The following is a 21299-nucleotide window of genomic DNA, read 5'->3' on the forward strand; positions in this document are numbered from 1 at the left end:
ATCCATTCCTGGTTTGTTGAATAACCCAGGTTCTCCTATGATATTCTATCCTCACTAGTTTTGGGACGTTTCAAAAGATCAGGCCCATTGCCTTTGTCCATCTACAGGAGAGCAGAGCCAACCCTAATCAGACATTATTGTCAATCTACTGGAAGAAAATTTTGGCCCAGAGATGACACAGCCATGTAAACCTCGGGCACTTCTAGAAATGTATGACACAGATCAATCCCCTGTTCTAGCCTCCTATTTTGTGACTTGCCACAAATTTACTGTGAAAGAGAAAACTGCAAAGCGATTTCTCCTTTCTGCAGATGTCTGATGACAAAGTCATTTGAACGGATCTCAGGGACTACTTTTTAGTATTAAACAAAGTTTTTTTTTTATTCTATTGTTGCTTTTTATTTTAAAATGCCAGAAATGAATTTATGTAGACATACAATTACTGAAAAGTCTGCTTTATTGTAATTTTTATTATATCCTGCATGCTTGTTACATTTACTTTTACATATTTTATTCTGCTTTTCTAACTTTGCATAGTACTGTATGTGTACTACTCTTCCCTGCCTATTGGATTGTAAGCTCTGTTGGGCAAGGTCTTCTATGTCATTGTTTGTACTTGTCACATTTGTCATATGCAACCCCTATTTATTTTACAGCACAGCATAATATGTTGGCAAATGACATATAGGAGTTAAAAGGATGCATAAACACATTAACTACATGCACCTGTATGAATAGGAAATATATATCTAAATATAAGGCAATAAATCGCTGAAAGCTTCGTATTGATGTACTATTATCAGACCTTGTCAGCCCCTTAAGCTATTTGCTTTAAGTTTCACATAATGTTTTAAAAGCAGTGTCCACTCAACCTGCTCAGCCTGTTTGGCTTCATGTCAATGGTTAGAAGTGAAGGAATGAGGTAATTCCAGCAGCACTCCTCCCGAGCAGGCCTTTCTGGTGTTCACATTTACCTAATGACCTTGTTTTTTACACCTAAACAATCACTGTCATGGATGGGATGCTCTCACTCCCAGCATGTTGTCTACGCTGAAGGAGGAACCAACACCCTGAAAAAAAAAGTCTTAAAAACTTTCCCAACGACAGCAGATTTTAAAGCTCCGGGTGAAATTTTCGAGGAATAATTATGTCTAATAAATACCTGCAACTTGATTTACGGTACAGGTTTTGTTACATAATATTAGAAAGATATTTATAACTTAAAAACTTCAGTAATTTGATAGCAGCTAATATAATACAAATCCTTTTTTCAAACTGAACCTGTACTTTACAGAAGAGGGGAGGCAGAAGGTTTAGTTCATGGTATTATAGTGTTATAAGGAGTGCAAGAACACTTCTCTTGTATCCCACCCCTTAAAACCCCCTACCGAAAACAATCAAATAACAGAGAAAATGTACTGAATTATTTCTATATATCTCAAATTCTGGCATCTTACATATCACTGATCTTATTGCACCTTCTTGTGAATTCAAGGAAAGCTGGGGATCTCAGATCCTACCTAGATTGTAAGCTCTTCGGGTCCTCTCCTCCTCCTGTAATGGAGCTTTTTGTATTTCGGAGGTGGGAGGCTGCATCATAAACTGACACTGCATTTCAGACTGATTTATTGGTGGCCACGCATACTCACCCACACAAGAAATAGTGGGTGTATAGTTATAGTATCAGTTACATCAAACATAAAATATACAACAAAAAGACTGAACTATAGACACCGTAGATATCTCTCTATGTTTCTGCAGGGGTGTATAAATATAAAAATATAAGGTGCATTGTCTCTGCTTCCTTCAAAACTGCTGCCATTTTGGAATTGTTCCAGTACCCTCTTATTCTATTTAGGAAGCCACAACTGATGTTACTAACAAACTGAACACATGGCACTGGTTACCTAAGGTTGCTGGAAGTAACGGACAGTGAATTGCATGAGCGAGGGCTTATGCCAGGACTAGAGGATCATTTTAGTCTAGCAAGGACTAAAAGATTCCAGCATTGTGAGGATGTATAAAGACAGTCTAACACTATCTGTATTACTATTCTATTATTTTACAGGGAATAATGTACTGAGATGGTATTTCAAAACACCAAAAAATGCCCATACAATTTTTAAGCTTTTATAAAGGTGTTTAAACCAGGCTCTCTGGAAAAAAAGGTACAAAAGAAAATATCCCAATAAAAAACCCCAAAAAGTCCCACAAACATTTGCAACCCCCCTTATAAACACCTTGTTAAGTTGCAGGCGTTTGCAAGCCTTTGCGTTTATCAAATGTTTATGGATATTTTAAAAGTGTGTATGGGTGGTTTAAGAGAGTCTAAAAGCAAATAAAAAGCACTTAAAACCCCTTCTACATTTTCTGGTTCATTAGAAAGAATAGAAATGTTAAACATGGGCATTTAAAAGCAGCATTTTAATGTCCATGTAAATTTAGCCTAACTGTTCATTTAGCAGGACAGACATTCAGACTTTACGGTCTTCTCATTCTAGGAAGGTTGAGGCTAAACAAAAATGTTATTTAGCCAACCCTCATTCATGGTATATGTTGACAACACAGCTTCAATTCAGTAAAAGAGAATTTTTTAACAATCTTGTTATGTAAAACAAGAAACATGACCATAACAGTTATCAAAGGACATTTTCCTTTTTCCTTGTCTTGTAGAATGCTACTCTGGTGGGGTGAAATTCTTTGCCCATATGCCCATTTCTTTGGAGATTAGGGAATATTTAAGGAATGCACGTCAAGGCGTGTTACAAACATGTAAGCACACATTTATAATGAATGTAAAGGATGCATTAAAATGCTAATTTATGGTTGGGATCCAAGGATGTGTTGGATTTCGACCTAACTTAAGAAATTCATGTTACTATGGTGTCTTGTACATAAGTCTTTGGGCTCACGTTTTAAATGCTGGTTTTGCTATTCAAATGCTTTATACCTTTTGAGCCCTACTATTTTAGAATAGAGCAAATGAAAATGCTGAACAATAACCTGAAACAAGTCATGTTATATGGGCTCTCATTGGTTGGTCTTCAATAATCTGTTGGAATCAAAAACCTATTTCTTTGCATAATGATTGGAGCAAGATTTTGTAATTGCTATCAATGAATATGTGACATCCTTCTACTCACCATTATGGGACATTCCAACTGCCAGACATTTCTGAAACCTGCAGTATTGACATTTGTTCCGACTTTTCTTGTGAATGCGACAATTGAGTTCACATCGTTCATAAATTAACTTTAGCCTGATCGTTCTCCTGAAGAAACCCTATAAAGAAGAGACCATCATTAAAAACTAATATTTTTTGTATAAAAAATCAAAATTCAAGCACAAAGATTACAAAATGATAATCATATCATATATTAAAATAATATTATTTAATATCATATCATCAGTTATTAAAGAAATAGCTCTTACACTATGAAAGAACTTGAAATGGAGTAATGTGTAGTAAAACGCGTAAGGTAAAAATGCAACATGCCAACTATTTTTATATACTGCTGGTATAATATGCTAAAATCTTTTTATTACCTATCCATATTTCCCCCACTATAAATCAGAAAAAGAATGGGTGAGATGGTAGAGTGAGCCAATCAAACTTTAGTGCACTGAACAGTGTGGAGGCTGGAGGGGAAAATGAGGAAGAACAAACTCTCTGGTGCTGCCTATTAATAAACAGTGGTGACACAGAGAGGGGCAAAGGATCTGAATGTATGTATGATGTAATCTTACTAAATAGGGTGTAAGAGAAACATTTATATAAATCATTGTGTGTTAAGGGAAATATGAATTTTATAAAGGTTCACATTGGTTAATTGTAGCTATTTGGTTGGAGTTCTGCTTTAAAGGTATCTCCAGGCAAACATAAAAAACACAACATAATACAGCTTTATTCATTAACACATTAAATGTATTTTTTAATGCAAGTAGTGTAGGCACCTGAACTTGACTTCATGCAGAGAAAGAGCTAAGATTATCAGTCTAATGCTTCTCTATTTATTGCCCAGTGATGGGCTCGGGGTGGGGAAGAGACCTGTAAGTGTTACTAAACTGCTGAATAAAAAAGTCAGGTCTCCTTCACTGCTGGATAGGGCTGTGCTGTGTGACAGAGCTGTGTAAAGAACAGGTTGGGAATACCGAAACCTTATTCCAGCCCCCTTACCGAAAATTATAGCGGCCTCCTTACATATATTTTATCTGTGTAATTAGCTGTTTGCTTGCAGCTTTAATGCTTGAAGCTTTTAGTTATCTTGTATACAGTAATTCTTACAGAGTAATTGATGTTGAAAGTCCATATCTCAGAATAATTTATTTCCTGGCTCTGAGTTAGTGATCATAAATTATAAAATGGTACTGAGGTCTTTGGGGGGTTTAATTTGTGAAACTTTTTATTTTATTCTGCTGCCTGTGTAGTGACCTGATAATTCACTCACAAAAGTCCTCTGCATTGAAAAAAGAAAAACAATTCCCTTTATAAAAAATGTGGCCATGATTTATCATCCATCCAGCAGTTTACAGACCTGTAGTATAATCGGTGATATATTTCATGCTTGTCTACGAGTAAGCACAATCAGTACATCTCATGATATATTGACTATTCCATTGGCTCGGAAGAAACATTATCTGTCAAAGCTCACTAAAGCTAACATTATTTATGCCTATTACCCAAAAATAATGTGAATTAAAGGAGGTCAACAGGCTAAGACCACTAGCATAAACTAAAAATATATTTATGGAGCTTGCTATTCCTGCTATGATTAAGGTTGTGCCCCTTCCAGTCTTTGAATGGACAATGAAAAGAAAAGTAACAATCTATTATACCAGTGTTTCTCAACCAGTGTTTCTTCCAGAGGTTGCTGGGGGTTCCCTGGGCAATGACACCAATGATCTTTTTTGGCTATCTGTAAGGTTGCCGTTCTTTCCACTGGCTAGTAATGTAGGATGCATTATTCCCACTGACCACCTTGCTGAGGCACTGTGAACTAATACAAGGTTTCCCCCATATTTAAAGGTTAAGAAAGGCTGGTCTATAAGCTAACTGTTGGCATGTTAGCACAACTGGTTGTTGTACTGTTTCTCCCTTTCATACTCAAGCCCTGCTGTAGAGTGATGGCAAACGATGTTTCCTAGTCAAAATCATCTGCAAAAACATAAGAGTATTTAGGAATACAAAGCTACTACATTTCCGAAAGCTTGGAGCTAATATTCAATGTAAGCATAAAACAAATAAAGCATTATATCCTTCAGTAACTATCCAAGGATACTGAGATATAGACAGCTATTATTACAAATATCAGCCGGGCCCTGCCCTATCTCCCTTTAAACCTCCCCGTTGGTTTTTTAGTGTGATTGACAGTCTCAATGACCAATAGAAGAAAAACTGGAGATGGAAATGGGTGTGACCAATATTGACTTGAGATATTTGAGATTTTTCACATAGGGTAGGCTGCCTTAATCCTTGGATCTACTGATCATTCTGACCTGCTGTTCTGGCTGAACTGCTTGGGTTTGTAAAAGGCTTTTTTCAAACTCTCTATTTGTCATGAGATTTACAGCCCTCAACTCATTCATTCCCACAGGACTACCTAGAGTTGTGTGAAAACTTAGCCCTAACACGTCATGATTCACACCACGCTAAACTGCTTGAGAACGTGGCATAGATATTCATATTTCCTTCCCTAACATTCAGTCTTATCTGTTCACACAATGCCTCGGTGTACCCATTCATTGTGTGGTCACTTCTGTTTTCTTCCTTTATTCCCATTGCAATGGGGAATCAGTTGGATCATACAGACCTGGTTATAAGCTTAAATCTGTATATCATGTCAACTCTATTCTGATATATTGCAATAGCTTGAATCACACACTTCTAAAATCACTCACAGAATCTACTGGTGACATATCAGCACCATATAAAGGTTAACCCATCTAATGAAGCCAATGGTATAGCTTGTCTATACATCAGAAACGTCAACCTGCCATCCCATTTCTTCTCTGTGGCCCCTAATTGTATGAGGTCCCAGCTGGTCTCCAATTTTTGCCCTTTCCCCTGAATAAAAGGTAAACTGCCAGTAATTTAACCTTAATAACTCAATATTATAACCTTTTTGGGGGCTCATTTTTTGAGTCTAACATGCCAAGTAGAGGGAGGAAGGAGGATACGAAGAAATGTGTGGTTTCTACATTTGTCTATTAGATTGAATGGACAAATAAAGAGTTATTATATATGATTGGGATAACCAATTTAATATATTCCACTAAGACTTGTAAAAATAGATTAGCATGGCAGCATAAGGGCTAGTTTGGAAAGGCAATGAGGTTGCCATGTGGTTATCCTTCCTCACACCTGTGAGCTGTGTCTATGGTTGAGTCACCTGCAGCCATCCATAGGCAATGAATAGTGGTGGTAGTGATAGGTTTAGTGCTGACCACTGCCATATGCTGTAAAATGTTTAGATGCTGGTTCATTACCAACCGGCATGGCGACTGGGGGGACAACCACTGGAAGTCACTCAGGAATCACTGTCCCCATCATTGGTACAAGCACCTTGACTAATTTTATTAATTAATGCAAGTAAGGTGCAATTGTAAGCAATGCCTATTGCTCTTAACATACTTTATGAGGTTTACACCAACTGTTATTCCTGCCCCAAGTATATATGTTACCTTACAGCCTTCACATGCATGGACACCATAATGGAAGCCCGAGGCCTTGTCTCCACAAACTCGACATTCTATGGCAATGAAGGAATTGGAACTTTCATCTGTTGGTTTACTGAATGACTGGGTCTTGTCTGAGTAGTATGGTGGAGATGGGGGCTCCAATTTTATCATGTCTAGGTTGAAAAAAAAATAATTGGACTATAAATTTGTCAATTAAAAAATTATACAGCTAGACAAATGACAAATATGACAAGCCATATCAAGGAATCACAATTAATTCTTTACCGATCTGATTTCAGTAAATTTAATGATGTTTTTTCTGTGATTGGTTATTGTATTTTTATTGTTACATGTATTAGTTCTTGTGCTGAGCTTATAAAAAAGCCAGGTCTAGCATTGCATGCAAATGCAGCCAGCCTAAGAACATCCATTCCTTGAGACTACTCAAGGACTACTCATTAGGGCATTTCAATGTTTACTCCCTCCAGTTCAGTGCTTATGTAAAAGTTTGTTGGTTGGTTTGTGAAAGAACCACTAAGAGTGCTATGATGTATAGCACCCTGCCAACTTCTCCCACCAATCATGATCTGCCGACATTGCATACAAAAGTAGATAGAAACAGTGATGATGTCATTGAATCTAAAATAAGATATGTAATAAAACAAAGTAACAAGTTTTAAAAAAAAAAAATCACATTATCAAGTTGATGATAGGGGAAAGGAGGAACTAGGAAAGGTAAACTACTAATAGATTAAACTTTTGCTTTTAGGTTCAGCAACTGTTTATATCCTATTGGACTGGTATATTAGGTGGAGGCTTGGCACTGCATTTAAACAGGACTCCAGAAAACTTTGATCGAACATGGAAAAAGTCAGCGTACTTTGGCAGTCTTGAAGTTTCAGGTCATACTTATAATCAGTGTCCATCTGGTCATTTCGGCACAGGAATGTTTTATCTTCAAGAATGTCCTCATAGTGCGGAGTTGAGATACTTGCGAAGTCCACTGTGGCAAAGGGCTTGATGTCAAAGCCCTGGGAGTGGTCGTCAATACAGGGCAAGTCCATGGTATTCATACCAAAATTCATGCTCCAAAACGGCATTTCTGTGTCCACCATGGTTGATGCTCTTTCCTGAAAGCTAATATAGATACATTGTAAGCACACTTGATAGAAAAGACAAAAGTCAACAATCTAATTCTAAATTAACTTGGAATTGTTTTTTTAACAATTAGAGGCTAATCCCCTGAAAGCTGAAAGTCTTAGTGAACATTACCCATTTAGGAAATCAACTCTTTCATACCTAGTGTTAGGGCACATTTTTAAGGCAGTGTAGAGTGATGTTGTCAAAAGCTGCTTTTTTGTTTATAATGAAGTGCTGCTGAAATACAAAAGCAGCAAAGAGTTCTGTTTGACCTGATTTACCTGTAATGCAAATAGATCTCATTAGGACCTACACCACTAAATATAACAAGGAGGATATTACAGGGATCTCAAACTCCAGTCCTTAAAAGTCAGGGTCTGAATATGATTTCTCTATCAGACAGCAGCATATTCAGTAAGCAGTATTCTCCCCAGAAACGTATTTAGGCTGGGTGGGAGGAAGCTGTACAGGTGTGGCCCCTGTATTGTAATTCAACTTTTTAGTAACCGTCCCAAAAACAGCCAGGTGCTTACTGAAAAGTTCTGGGTGGTGTGCCCAGCTTAAAGGGGCTGGGGAGAAAATTGAGTAAGGTGTGTTTACAACGATTCATACAATAACTATCTATGAAAATCCATATATCCAAATATAACTATATATGAAAATCCTGGCCTGTATGTGGCTCTCAAGGTCTGATGTTAAACAGCCCTGGCATATAAAGTCAAGTGGAGCCGCCAATCAGTCATCCACACTACACCATTGCAGTAAATGGGATCTTGCTCATTACATGAGCTCTTAGGCCAAGTATAACAATATATAGGATTTCACAATTAAAGTTTCCAAGAACTTTAAAAGTGACCCTCTAGGTCTAACACAACAGTGACACCTACAAACATATTTAAACAAAGAAGTTTTACAAGACACGTTGGGATCCAATAACACCATTATAATTGAGGATATATTTAAGAAACTTTGTTTGCAAAGGGAGAAAACTTTGACAACACATGGTATAACCTTTTTTTATATGTTCATTCTTCCTTCATCCCAATAAGCATCTGGTACACAATGGGACTGATTTATTAAAGCTTTCCAAGGCTGGAGAGAATACACTTTCATCAGTGAATTCAAACATGGAATGGATTTGGTCCAGGATTCACAACATTTGCTAGCACATAGCAAATGACTTTGAAAAAATCCATTCCAGGTTTAATGGGTCACCGTGCTTCACTGATAAAACTGTATCCTATCCAGCCTTGGAGAGCTTTAATAAATCAGGCCCAATATAACTATTCCTCAAATATGTTTAGACAAGCTTTGATCAATTTTTTAGTAATACTATAACATTTGCCATTACAAAGTAAACCACATCCAAGGGCTGGTATATTACATTTTTGTGGGTTTAAACATGCTTTAAATAAAGATTACCTAGAATCTTTCTTTATAATGTAAAAGTCACATAATTGTTAATTACAGCAACACATAACAAACAAATTTGATAAAAACATCACAACAAGAAGGACAAAGAAAAACATCAAGATTTTGTTCATTGTCATTCACTGCAATGATGCAACACGTGACTAGAAGTCAAAGATCAGAACAAATATGACGCTGAACAGAAAAGACAAATACAAAACATGTCACTAGAGATACATATCAATCCTGGCTCTATAATAATGTGTATATGGATTTATTTTACTTAAATGGAATGCAGGGTAAGTGTTTCTATACAGGTCAAAAACTTGTATAGAAGTGAAGCTGGGTGATACAGAAAACATGGAATAGATTTTTAAAAACATTTGCTAGCAAACATTTTGAGTCCTAGACCAGATCCATTCCAGGTTTGCTGGATCATCCAGCTTCACTGATGAAAGTGTATTCTCTCCAGCTTTGAAGAGCTTCATAAATCAAGGCCTTTGAGTTGACTACTTAAATCCTTATATACTTTGATCCCTGTACTGCTTCTGATCCTTACTATCTTTTAACTCCCCAACTGTCAATTAGTTGCTCTTTGTGCCTTTTAAAGATACTGTAAAAACCAATTTCTTTGCACATCTTTCTAGTATGACTACTAATGCTGCGTATACACAATAGATAACTGTTGATATGATTGATTGGTCATGATCTAGCCTCTGTACAGGGATCCCCAAATGTTGGTAAACCAGGTGCCTTCTTCTCATCCTCCCCACTACCTTTTGTGTGTTCCGATGCTTCTGATCCAGTTTATAACAGTTACAGATTATTACTGATTTATTTGTAACAAAGGGTACTAATATAATATCATACTTAATCAGGCACCATTACTGGACATCAAATTCCTAATAAACTGTCTGACAACTATGGTCAGGTCATCCTCTTAAACTCTGTCCTCCTTGGAAAGCTAACAAATCTAATTTTAGGCCATGTAACCACTGGTATCTGTCATCAGCATGACTGGTATGAGGAATGAATAATCCAGAAGCCTATTGCACTGGTCACTTCAATGATAGCAAAATAACTTTTCACCGACTAGGATCAAATATTATCATTGACGGGGGGAACTACTCTAACATTCTAAATAACAAATTGTTATTCAACAAAAAAACTTGAGATGTGAAGTATTTGTGCAGACAAAACTTTTTCAGTTTTGGATAGATCATTGAAGAATTAAAACTCTGCTGGGTTTTGCTGCAATATAGAACTCTGTTGGAGAGATTTCCCTTAACCCTCTTGTCCCGGTGAAATCAGGTTTACTAGAACGGAAGTTAGGGAAAATCTGCAACAGGGACATTGACACCACAAAAATGCTGACAGGGGTCCTAGCCACATACTTCTTATTAGTTCCTAACTCTGCATTGCTATAAGAATTTTAGTGGCTGCCTGTCTGGCAAAACCATTGTCACCAGGACAGGAAGTGAGGGGAAATCTCCCTTACTAGTTATTTCTTTCTTTATTTAAAATGAAAAAAAAAAAAATGGCTGGGTGTACAGTTTAAAGTTAACCTGTCCTTTAATCAAAAGCTTAACTAACTTTAAGTCACTTTGGGAATCTCAAAGGGAGAGTCTTCATTTATCTTCAGCCTCGAGACCTAGCCGCTTTACGTTACTCCAGACAATAATGGAATAAGGAAGGACATAGTAAATAAAACTTTGCTAACCCCTCTCCCCTCTATCCAAAACATTTACATATATATTAATGAGCATGCTTTGGTCACCATTGCAGGCCATGCTCCTTCCCAATCATAGGCTTTACTAATGGCTACTATGGCTTCCCATAACAGTAATAATCCAATAGTAATACAAAAATATTTGTTATTAAGAGGCTCCCTCTGTATCCTGGATCTTGCATCACCAAAACTGTTTAAATACTCTTTGCATATTTTGAAATCTTAATAATGCCAAATTTTTGTGGTTTAAAATATGTTTACAGGATTAGTAAAGTTCACAGTGTGCACTCTGCCATTTCTGAAGATATAATACTACATAGCTCTTAAATTCAATGTTAAAATGCTAACCGGGTAAAAATTTATTACAGTTTGCCTGGCAATGCTCCCAGAATGTGGTGAAAAGTTTAACAAAATTAAAAGCCATTAGGAAGCACAGACTTACATAGGAAGTGTGCTAAAACAAAACTTGTTCTTGTATGGTTTAATTGTTGTACAGGATAATATATGTTTTGGATGAAAAAGAAATATAATGTCAATTACACAGTTAGATCACAGGGTGACAAATTTAGATGATAATGTAATTCATGTGCTTGTCCTACCTTCAATTTATAATGACACTTTGTCTTATTAGTTGTGGTGGGTTCCAGTTAATATTGGAACTGTCAGATGCTAGTGACAGCTATGGTCAATTGGCAAATTTAGGAGGCAATTAATCAGTTCCTGGACTTGTGATACCATACCACGTCCGGATTACAATTAAAGAAGAAATGTCATGACCTCATCAGGGCTTCCTGTGTGTGCCAGCTAAAGAGCTGCGACCTATTGCTGACCGATGACACCATTTAGGTCTCTTGATTTGGAATTTTTGCAACTACTAGCTGACCTACTGGCATGCTTTTTTTGAGAACCCCCTTATTAACAAAGATATCAGCCAGACAGCTAGACTGATTTTTTTCATGGCCATAAAGAAAGGGTATAAAGTCTTTTTACTTTTTAAAAGTAAGTTTACATTTTTAATTTTTGATTTTTAGAGATTAAATAAAAAGTACAGGAGCAAGAGATTCTAAATGATAACACAATGCTTACTTCCTATGCTCCAATTTGAGTATTATTTAATTCAGAAAGAGGAAACATTTTAGGTAAATAGAAGGAAAGCATTCACAAAAGAATGTTTTGTTTTGAAGAACACTGTGAGTAAGCCAGAATCACATTTTTTAACTTTGCTTATATATTCTGTACTAGCAATATGCATACTTACATAGTAAGTCAGGTTGAAAAAAGAGATAAGTCCATCAAGTTCAATCACAGGGGAAATAAACATATCCCATATATAAAACTCCATAAGACCGGAGGAAGGCAAAAAAATAAACCCCGGTACAATTTGCTTCAACAGGGGAAAAATTCCTTCCTGATTCCATGAGACAATCGGATGTTCTCTGGATCAACAGTCACTGTTATCTTTACTTTAAAGCCTTAATCCCCAGTTATATTCTGTGCTTCTAGAAATCATCCAGCTTTTCTTAAAGCAATCTATAGTAGTTGCTGAAACTACTTCCTGAGGGAGCCGATTCCACATTTTCACAGACCTTACAGCGAAGAATCCCTTCCTTATCCGAGCTTAAACTTCTTTTCCTCCAGACGCAAAGAGCGCCCCCTTATGCAGTCTATTCCTCTTTTATTACAAGAAAGTACTTTGCTAGCTTTAGATATTGCACCTTGGCATTGCATGCTGTTATTAAGTCTATGATCTACCAGAACCCCAAGATCCTTTTCTATTTTTGACTCATCCAAATGTACAGATACTGTAATTTCTTTACATGATCTGCATGGAACTGTGCACACTCAAGTAGCAAGTATGTATTACAATTTTTCTGTGCTGGCCAGGGCAAATGTGTCAGGGCACCATATATTGGTAAAGCTCAAAGCAACAGTCCATCCAATGTGCAGGAACTAAGCCCTAAACTGGATATACTGCCAAGAAAAAAGCAAAACCCATAGATACACCTAGTTTGTAGCTTGCCATTTAAAATGTGGGCTGCTTTAAGTGTGTTGCATCACATATTGAATTAATTTGCATTTATTTAAATGAGCTGCAATACACATGAACAAACCAAACAAAAATGACATGCCACATTTTGTTACGATATGAGGAACAACCATCAATGCAAGGGTCCTTTTAGGCTTTAAAAAAGACATAAAAAAGTCTTGAAAGCCAAAAATATGAAAAAAAAAATATTTTTATTTTCATTACAGGGACAAGAGTTTCCCTACATTTTAATATGCATATAGTGAATAATGAAATAAAAAATGTTTTATAAAATCATATTTTTATGCAACAAAAGCCTTTTATATATTAGGACACACAGAGATAAATACAAGTTGTCTGACTCAATAACTGCATCAGCTGAGCGGGTCCGTATTTCAAGTAACACGCATAAAACAAGTGGCCGTTTATTGGTTTATTGATCTCTGTCCAAAGTACACATAGTTGACTGAAAGAGTGCAGGTTATTTGTAGCTAGAGATAACAGGTCAGCCCAGTGCTAAAGCACAGTTTGTACAAGGCTTGGGAAACAGGTGTAAGTGATCAGGGCCTTGATGCTTATTTCACAGGTTGTGACAAGTCGGGTAGTGTAATCTAAGAAGCATGTGCACATTGTATGGGCCATAGAGGTGTTTTACAGTGATTAGTTATTTGGTATACTTAGTTATTTGGTATCCGATTAGTTATTTGGTATCTCGTTGTGTGTGTTGCAGAAAAATAAATGGAAATTTCTATGAGCTTGTCTTCTCGTTTAATGGAACTATGTTTAGCATTCAGTACTGGCAGCCATAAGGCATTACAGGAAATGGTGTGAAAAATGGTTAGGTAACGAATACATTATTGAAAGCCATGCTAGGAAAAATACATAAACCAATTGTTCTAACCTTTTCTTCTAAACGTTATTTGCCTGGCTGTTATTTTGATCCAGTAGCCTCAACTTTTTAAAAAAAATGGCATTTAAGATCATTTTAATGTGAAGATAGAGATAAAAATGTAAATTGACATTACTTATCTGGTTTTAAAATTCACAGCTTGCCTGGCTGGGGATCTGATCCTCTGCGTTTAATATCTTCTCATTCAATTACCCAAAATGGTTTTCCAGGTCAGGTGTTCATCTAAAAGGTCAGCTTTACATCCAGTCATTTAGAATTCTTTAAAAATCAACTTTGTTAATAGATTCATTTAAAATTGATCTAAAAAAACCCTGTATAAATAAGGATAGCTGGGATTACATACAAAAAAGGAAATCATTATAGGTTCACTTCAACACAGGAAATATTCAGATATGAGCATAGGAGCTGTGGACCATTGGACCCGGTAGGAGGGCAGCCATTATAGATAAGAGGTCTCTTTGCTGCTTCTACCTCCTAAAAACATGTTTCCCAAGTTGCATGATTCTTAGGATACAAATGGGGATAGGATCCAAGTCTTGAGCACCTTAACTATAGTTTCAAATAGAATTGTGAGCATTTTATTAACTGCTAAAACCTTTTTGTGTTACTTTTCTTACTAAACATTGACTACAATTAGAAAAAAGAGGCTTCTTAACCAAATTTAGGGCTACCACTGATTGACTTGATTAGACCATCAAAGCAAAGTAATTAAATGCTGTATATCTGATTTTATGTGCAGTATAGATTAATGTTTTATATGGAAGTCTATATTATAACTATATGTTCTCTACAGTGTATTAGTTCTAAATATAAACATAAATGTACACATCCAAGAGTACAGTTGAGATTTCTCACAATTGTTTTTAGCCTAATGCTTTTCATTGGTACAGGTATTTGGAAAAATAAAATCCCAGCTATCCCCATTCATACAGATAATTTAAATTAATCTATTAACAAATGTTGATCTGGTTGTAGGATGCTATTTTCTGCAAATTGCAGTTCAATACCATGATTTCAGACATTATTCCCAGCATATGAGAAGCTTGATGTGTGCAGTATATTCGGATGTAACCTTTCCCTCACTGTACTTATTTTAGTATTCTGCTTCCCTGTAATAGTCCCACTGGGAGAAGATGAACTTCCTCAATGTGAAGGATAATGGCAACAACGGGTCATAAACCTCAGCTCAAAACATATTAGTGATTGGTCATATTTACTATAATGACAGAGATAGATAGATAGAGATAGAGGGATAGATGGATAGATAGATAGATGATGGATAGATAGAGGGATAGATAATAGATATATAGATAGATAGATAGATAGATAGATAGATAGATAGATAGATGGATAGATAGATAGATAGATAGATAGATAGATAGATAGATAGATAGAAAGAAAAATAAATTGAAACTCAGTGACTGAGAAGTCTTTTAAAATTTACCAAGGTAAAGTGATTTACAATGTCATTTTGGATATTGTATAAATCTATGGATATATAGATTCTGGAGCTATAGATCCTGTCTGTGGGTCCTTGTGTAAACGCTTCTTTTTACAAGGCTCTGTTCCTGTCTCCTAATTGTGCTCCTGCATTGTCACCTTGTAACACAATATCCCAAAAGGGAGTTCAAGCTCTCATGCCATCACACATTGCAAAGGTCTGTTCCACTATTCTTAAATAGGCAGCACCAGCAGCCAATCTACTCCGCTGTATGCACATGTGCTGGCAGAAAACGGGCAGATCAGAAGTTTTGCTGCTCCCTCACTGTCCAATCAGCAGACTGATGACAACGGGGCCACATCACTGTATTCTGCTGTGTTGCCTGGCAGAGTTGTATTACATTTACAAACCATTTAGTAGATAAGAAAGTACAACCATGTACATAGCAATGATATGGTGATATGAACTGTTTTGTCTAAAGTTTAAGGACCCTGAAAAGTCCCTTGTTTATTTTAATATGAACCCACTGCGAATGAATAAATTGCCACAATGTTTTAGATCAGAACTTTGCAACCATGACATCCTCAGGGGCAAACTGTACACAACGCACACAATTCTCCCTAAAATCTCATTTGTTGCGGGTATGATTAGCTTACTTCTCTTAACAAAAGTCTGCACAAAGCTTCAGATACAATTTATTGCAGCTTTTGCATAATTAGTTGTTGGAGAAGCTGTTCCAAGAAATCTTGATTCTAAAAGAATGTGATGGAACTCCCAAAACATTCAGGTTGGTAAGCCAGTAACTATAGCAGGGAGGTTGTCACCTTTGGGTAGACCAATTCTTCAATGTTTATTAAATATTGCAGACTATTAGTATGCTGAATACAAGTAAATACAAAAACTTTTATAATTTGAATCTGCATCAATTCAGGGCTCAAATACAGCGCTTTATCATCCTACAATTGCCACACAGCTGGACACTTTCTGTTTTGACTTATTTTCACTGTAAAACAATGTCCTTGAACTGGGACATAAATGGACTTACAAACCACATCAGGAAGCTTGAAATGGAGGGTTCTGGCCAGGGGACAGCTTTAGATAGTCTATTTTAGCTTTTATATCTCTGTGAGAAAGGGGACAGTTTACAGGACCTGTACGTCTCTAGAGTAAAGTGGTTCCTGAAGATAAAAATAGTAAAAGTTGCAATCTGAAAATGCACATCATTTTACTAACACTGTGTTAAAATGAAGACAAAATTAAAAAAAAAAACTGGTAAAATTATTTTCTGAAAAGTTATTATACTGTATAATTAATTTGTAAGGCTCCGTTTGGAAAAGGAGGGTTTTGTACACTCATATTCTGTAGGGACACAGCCCACCTGGAGGGACCTGCAGAATTTGATGCTAATTTTTTAGTAACAATTTTATATTTATAAATTTATATATAATTTATGAAGTAGAGACTGCCAACCACTCATAAATCCAGCTATTGTCCATAACAAAATAAACTTTAGAAGTATGTGATTATTTATTCTTCAATGTTCATTAAAAAGCCTCACTTTTACAAATGACTGCATGTACATATGCATTATTTATAGCGGTGGCTGTTTGCACATGTGCGCCAGGATCATCTTCCGAAACACACGGCTGGAAAGCATTGGAAGCAGGGGGAGCTCCAATCATCTCCATGTACTATCTGAAGCTCTAGTGAGAACAAAAAGCACCAAAAATAACACCCTATTACCATTTTATGACAAGGAGCTTCATGAAAGTGCATACAGTTTTGCACGAACTGTGCATAGTATGGGCAAGCAAATGTATATGCAAGCAGGGTTAATCTGTTGTAAAAGGTGTGATCATGTTCACCATTTATCCACATACATAATTCCTCCTATAGGGCATACTGCTGACTACAGATTTGGACATTTAAAATTTTGGTTGGCAAGTCTGAGTGGTCCCAGATACATTTCAAACTGTTCAATTAAAGCTTGATGTACCTGAAAATAAACCTGAAATATACCCATGGACAGAAGCTGTAATAGCCAGTCATGTTGAATACAAAGTAGTATGCATTCTTGGTTAAGCCACTGGTTCTCTAAATACGGGGTCCCATAGCAAAAAGACACACCAACCTTTCACCAACCTTATATTATATTATGCTATGGTGTAATATGGTTGGCGGGTACATTTTCCAATATTAATATTTTGCTACACAATATTTAAGTACTTTTTTTTCCTAACAGGTTTAATAGGGCCAGAATGATTAGAAGATGTAACTGGCAGTAGCTATATGGATTGGGGAAAGTAAACAGCAGTAATCATCAATGAAATGCTAATAAATCAATCCTGATAGATGACTCAAGGAAACACTAAATAAAGAAGCTGCAAAAGTGGAAGGGAGTGTCAATCAATGTTCCTGTAAAATGGGTGCAGCTCTGTGACAGCTTAGACAATTCCATTGTCCTCTGTTTTGTTCTATTATCTTAAATCTATAGTATATATTTCAAATACTTCATATTACGCAAATAAATTCTGACACAGTAATAAAATGGCGTGTACGTTGGATTTCAAACTACTGGTAATGTGGGCAGACTTTTTCCGTGAAGCCAAACTTTTTACTACTTCTAGGAAAAAACACTGAATCTACTGCAATAATTGCTTCTGTGAAATCCTAACAATCTTTGTTCACATATTTGAATTTGTTGTCAAATACCTTTACATTGAAATATAGATACTTTTTCAATAGTTTGATACTACCTCCATATGTAAAAAACAGTGTAACAAATATGTAACAGTGTTTAGAGCAGTGGTCGCCAACCTTTTCGGACCTACAGACGACTGAATGCACGGGATCCAGACCGCGCATTGGCGGGAAGCCGCGTGTCACTCCCCCATGACGCCACTGATGCCAGAACCCACCAACTCTCCCATCACAGGTCTGAGCCTGAAACGGGGGACTGGGCAGGTTGTGTCCATATGGGGGACATGGTTCTTCTCCTAATCCCGCTGGGGGGCCCACCGGCTAGAGACGCGGATCATCATAGTTTATGATCCACGGACCACCGGTTGGCGACCGCTGGTTTAGAGGACCACATTGTCACCCATCCAGGAGGTCAGGGTGGTCCATTATGATTTGCATTTATATTTCTTCACATTTTTATGAATTTTAAACTATATAGGTGAGCACTTTTATTAAATGCTAAGAATGGAACCTTGAATGTTGGCTAATTGGCTGTCGCATTAATTATAGTATGTATGATTTTATCACTGTCTAATGTGTACAACCTGCCTAAATCTTTTGTCACCTAGGATTAGCATTATATTTTTAGCACCTTCATGGGCAAAGAAAACTCTTTGTCCAGAGTTCCCCAGAAAGGTGTGAAGCTGGAAGTCTTAGCTCTGATTGTACACACACACTATGTTTGCATAGGGCAGGACTGTATCTTGCGTGTGAACTTGTATTGGACTTGATAATAATCTCTATAGCCCATTACAATTTTACTGGTTTGTGATTTGCTGCCCGAGACACACCTGGAATCCAGTTCCTTAACCATAAAATCTTCGGCACTAACCAGTTAGATATCTTTATCATGGCATTTTTTTCCTTGTTAGAAGTTAATATGCTTTGTATTCATGTTCTCTTTTTATAGAATCTTTTAATTTAGTTATAAATTAACTCCAGCTTGGGAAGGTTTTTTGATGACTGTATTTGGCAGGGTTTTGAATTCTTTTTCTCAGTGCTGAGTTAAAAAGATTTACAGGTATCACAATTAAAAAAACACACACTGACAAACAAGACTTTTACAGAAGGAAACAATGGAATTGTTTTAGCTGTATCATTATATGTGCATACAAACAAAGGCTTGACATTGAAATATTTACCCAGGCTTTTATTCTGTCTAAATTGTATGAACATTTTTTTGGTACAGTTAAAGTAATATGATTCCTCTTTTTCTATGAAGAAAATGGATTGCAGTCCACAAAAGTGTGCACCAGCTATATATATATTAAAAAGAGGACCCAAAATCACTGTTGAATTTTAGGTTTATTTTATTGAGAATGGAATGAAAGTCAAAACCAGCAAAATAGAGCAGGATTACCCAAAACCAAATTACCAGAGTCCCCAAATGGACACAAGCCATGGTTATTACAAAGGGCTTCTAATACCCATGTAGGATTTAGGAGTTCATTTTAATACATATAAAGGAAGCAAATATTGCAGGGCTTCTGAAACTAGAAAGGGCTAAAAGAAAAGTATGAAAGAATTAAGAAATGATTTCCAGATAGGGGATGCAGCAATTTATCACTGTCATCCTTTTCTCTTAAAACTATTAGTTGGCTGGCTGCCGCGCAGAACCTCCGGCCTTCTTCTGGGTTCGGGTCTTCGGCCAGGCCGAAATGACATACGTTTCACACATGTGCACAGCAGATTATTTATTCCTTGCACCCAGGTATGCCAGAATCATATACTGAGCTGCACATGCACAGCTACAAAAAATTGCAAACAGTCAGGTAAGTTTGTTCTACTGCAGAAAGGACATAGCCTGTCTCTTCTGCAATAAAGAACTTGTCTGCTCACAAATATTTTGTTTTTCCAGTTTAGTTCCGCTTTAAATCACTGACCCAGAACAAGTATGTAGATAAGAATTTCAGATTTTACAATCTATGTCAGTGTAAGTTTATGGGTCAGCATAACAACCAGACAATTAGAACTTTCAGAAAAAGATATGGAAAATAAATTGCATCAGCCTGCATTTCTCTTTAGTCAGGATTACTTTATCCTTCTAATTTTTTTAAAATCATCACAAAAAAGTAGCTTAGAGAATCTTACTGAATGATTATATTAAATGTGAAAGGTGATAACGAAGTATAAGAAGGCAGGATCCTGTATTAGACCCAGTATAATTGTGTTAAAAAGTAATCGTAGAGGGATGTAGCCCCTTTAGTCTACTTATTTTCCAATGAGCATTACACAGAACCAAACTATACATTTAGCAGCTCAATTACTGTGTAAGCTATATTCCTCAACATACACAGAAGATATGGGCAGCCATGTATCTTAAGGTAGGACATGTTATATAAGATATGCTATTGCTAATATACAATATATTAGCAATATCATCCAATTGACACCAACGTTAATAGGCACAATTCAAATACAAAGTATAACACATATTGTTTGTAATAAACGTTTTTGTCACCCATGTGACTTTTTCCAGGATCTAATAGGTTAAAAATAATGGTTTTCAGACAAAATGATAGTCCCATAGTCCCAATGAGGTCTATGAATATGTAAGGACTGTAATAGAGATATTGGAATATAAGCCTCTTTGTGGGACATCTGTAAGGTCGTAAATAAAAGTAAAGGAAACACTGCAGGGCAACCTTAAAGCATTGAATATTGACTGCATTGGAAAAAAAAAAGCCATTTCGGACAGACTATGGATCAAAGGAAACATTGTGGACAAACTATATAAAGTCAGTTTGGGGAAGGGCTAAAATATTTGAACATAAATTTTGCAAATACATTCTGAAGTTTGTTTTACTGCTCCATCTTAATACATTTTGGTGTCTTGAAATGCTTTAAATAATTTTTTTTTAAAAGTTGTATGTAAGACCCTCATAGACTTTTCTCTGCCCAGGGTTGGCTCCCCATATTTTTCTCTCTTACTATTCAATCCTATACTTTTGTCCACCAAAGGGTCAATGTGGCCTTGAACTACAGGTCGGTTATCTGAGCTATGCACAGTCCTATACCAAAATCATTCAGCCGCTGCTAGACCAATTATAATTAACCAAACAGTTGTTTTCTTCCTTTAATGTGACATAAAAACCTCATTCATTACATTTTGCAATACATCTTCATATTACTTTTTTTTTGAAACTCTATCAACCTTTCACCCAATTAAATGTATGCCCCTAAAACAAAATCAACACCTACACTAAAATGTGTCATGGATATATTC

At 36.3% G+C, this 21299-nt stretch overlaps 1 protein-coding gene across 3 annotated transcripts in view; it reads right to left on the reverse strand.

Moving 5' to 3' along the window:
- The window catches only part of PPARG (peroxisome proliferator activated receptor gamma), a 47690-nt gene that overhangs the window by 16196 nt on the left and 10195 nt on the right, over positions 1-21299 (reverse strand). For 2 of the 3 annotated variants that reach the window (XM_072420991.1, XM_072420992.1), the window contains exons 2-4: positions 7559-7815; positions 6682-6851; positions 3144-3282 (exon numbers count right to left, since the gene is read on the reverse strand). In XM_072420991.1, coding sequence (XP_072277092.1) covers positions 3144-3282; positions 6682-6851; positions 7559-7793 — 544 coding nt within the window. In that variant the 5' untranslated portion in view covers positions 7794-7815. Of the gene's footprint in view, positions 1-3143; positions 3283-6681; positions 6852-7558; positions 7816-21299 lie in introns of those variants that run through there. The other variant, XM_072420993.1, reaches the window with a different exon arrangement.

Source organism: Pyxicephalus adspersus, chromosome 8, assembly GCF_032062135.1.
Source record: "Pyxicephalus adspersus chromosome 8, UCB_Pads_2.0, whole genome shotgun sequence".
NCBI classification, from domain to species: domain Eukaryota; kingdom Metazoa; phylum Chordata; class Amphibia; order Anura; family Pyxicephalidae; genus Pyxicephalus; species Pyxicephalus adspersus.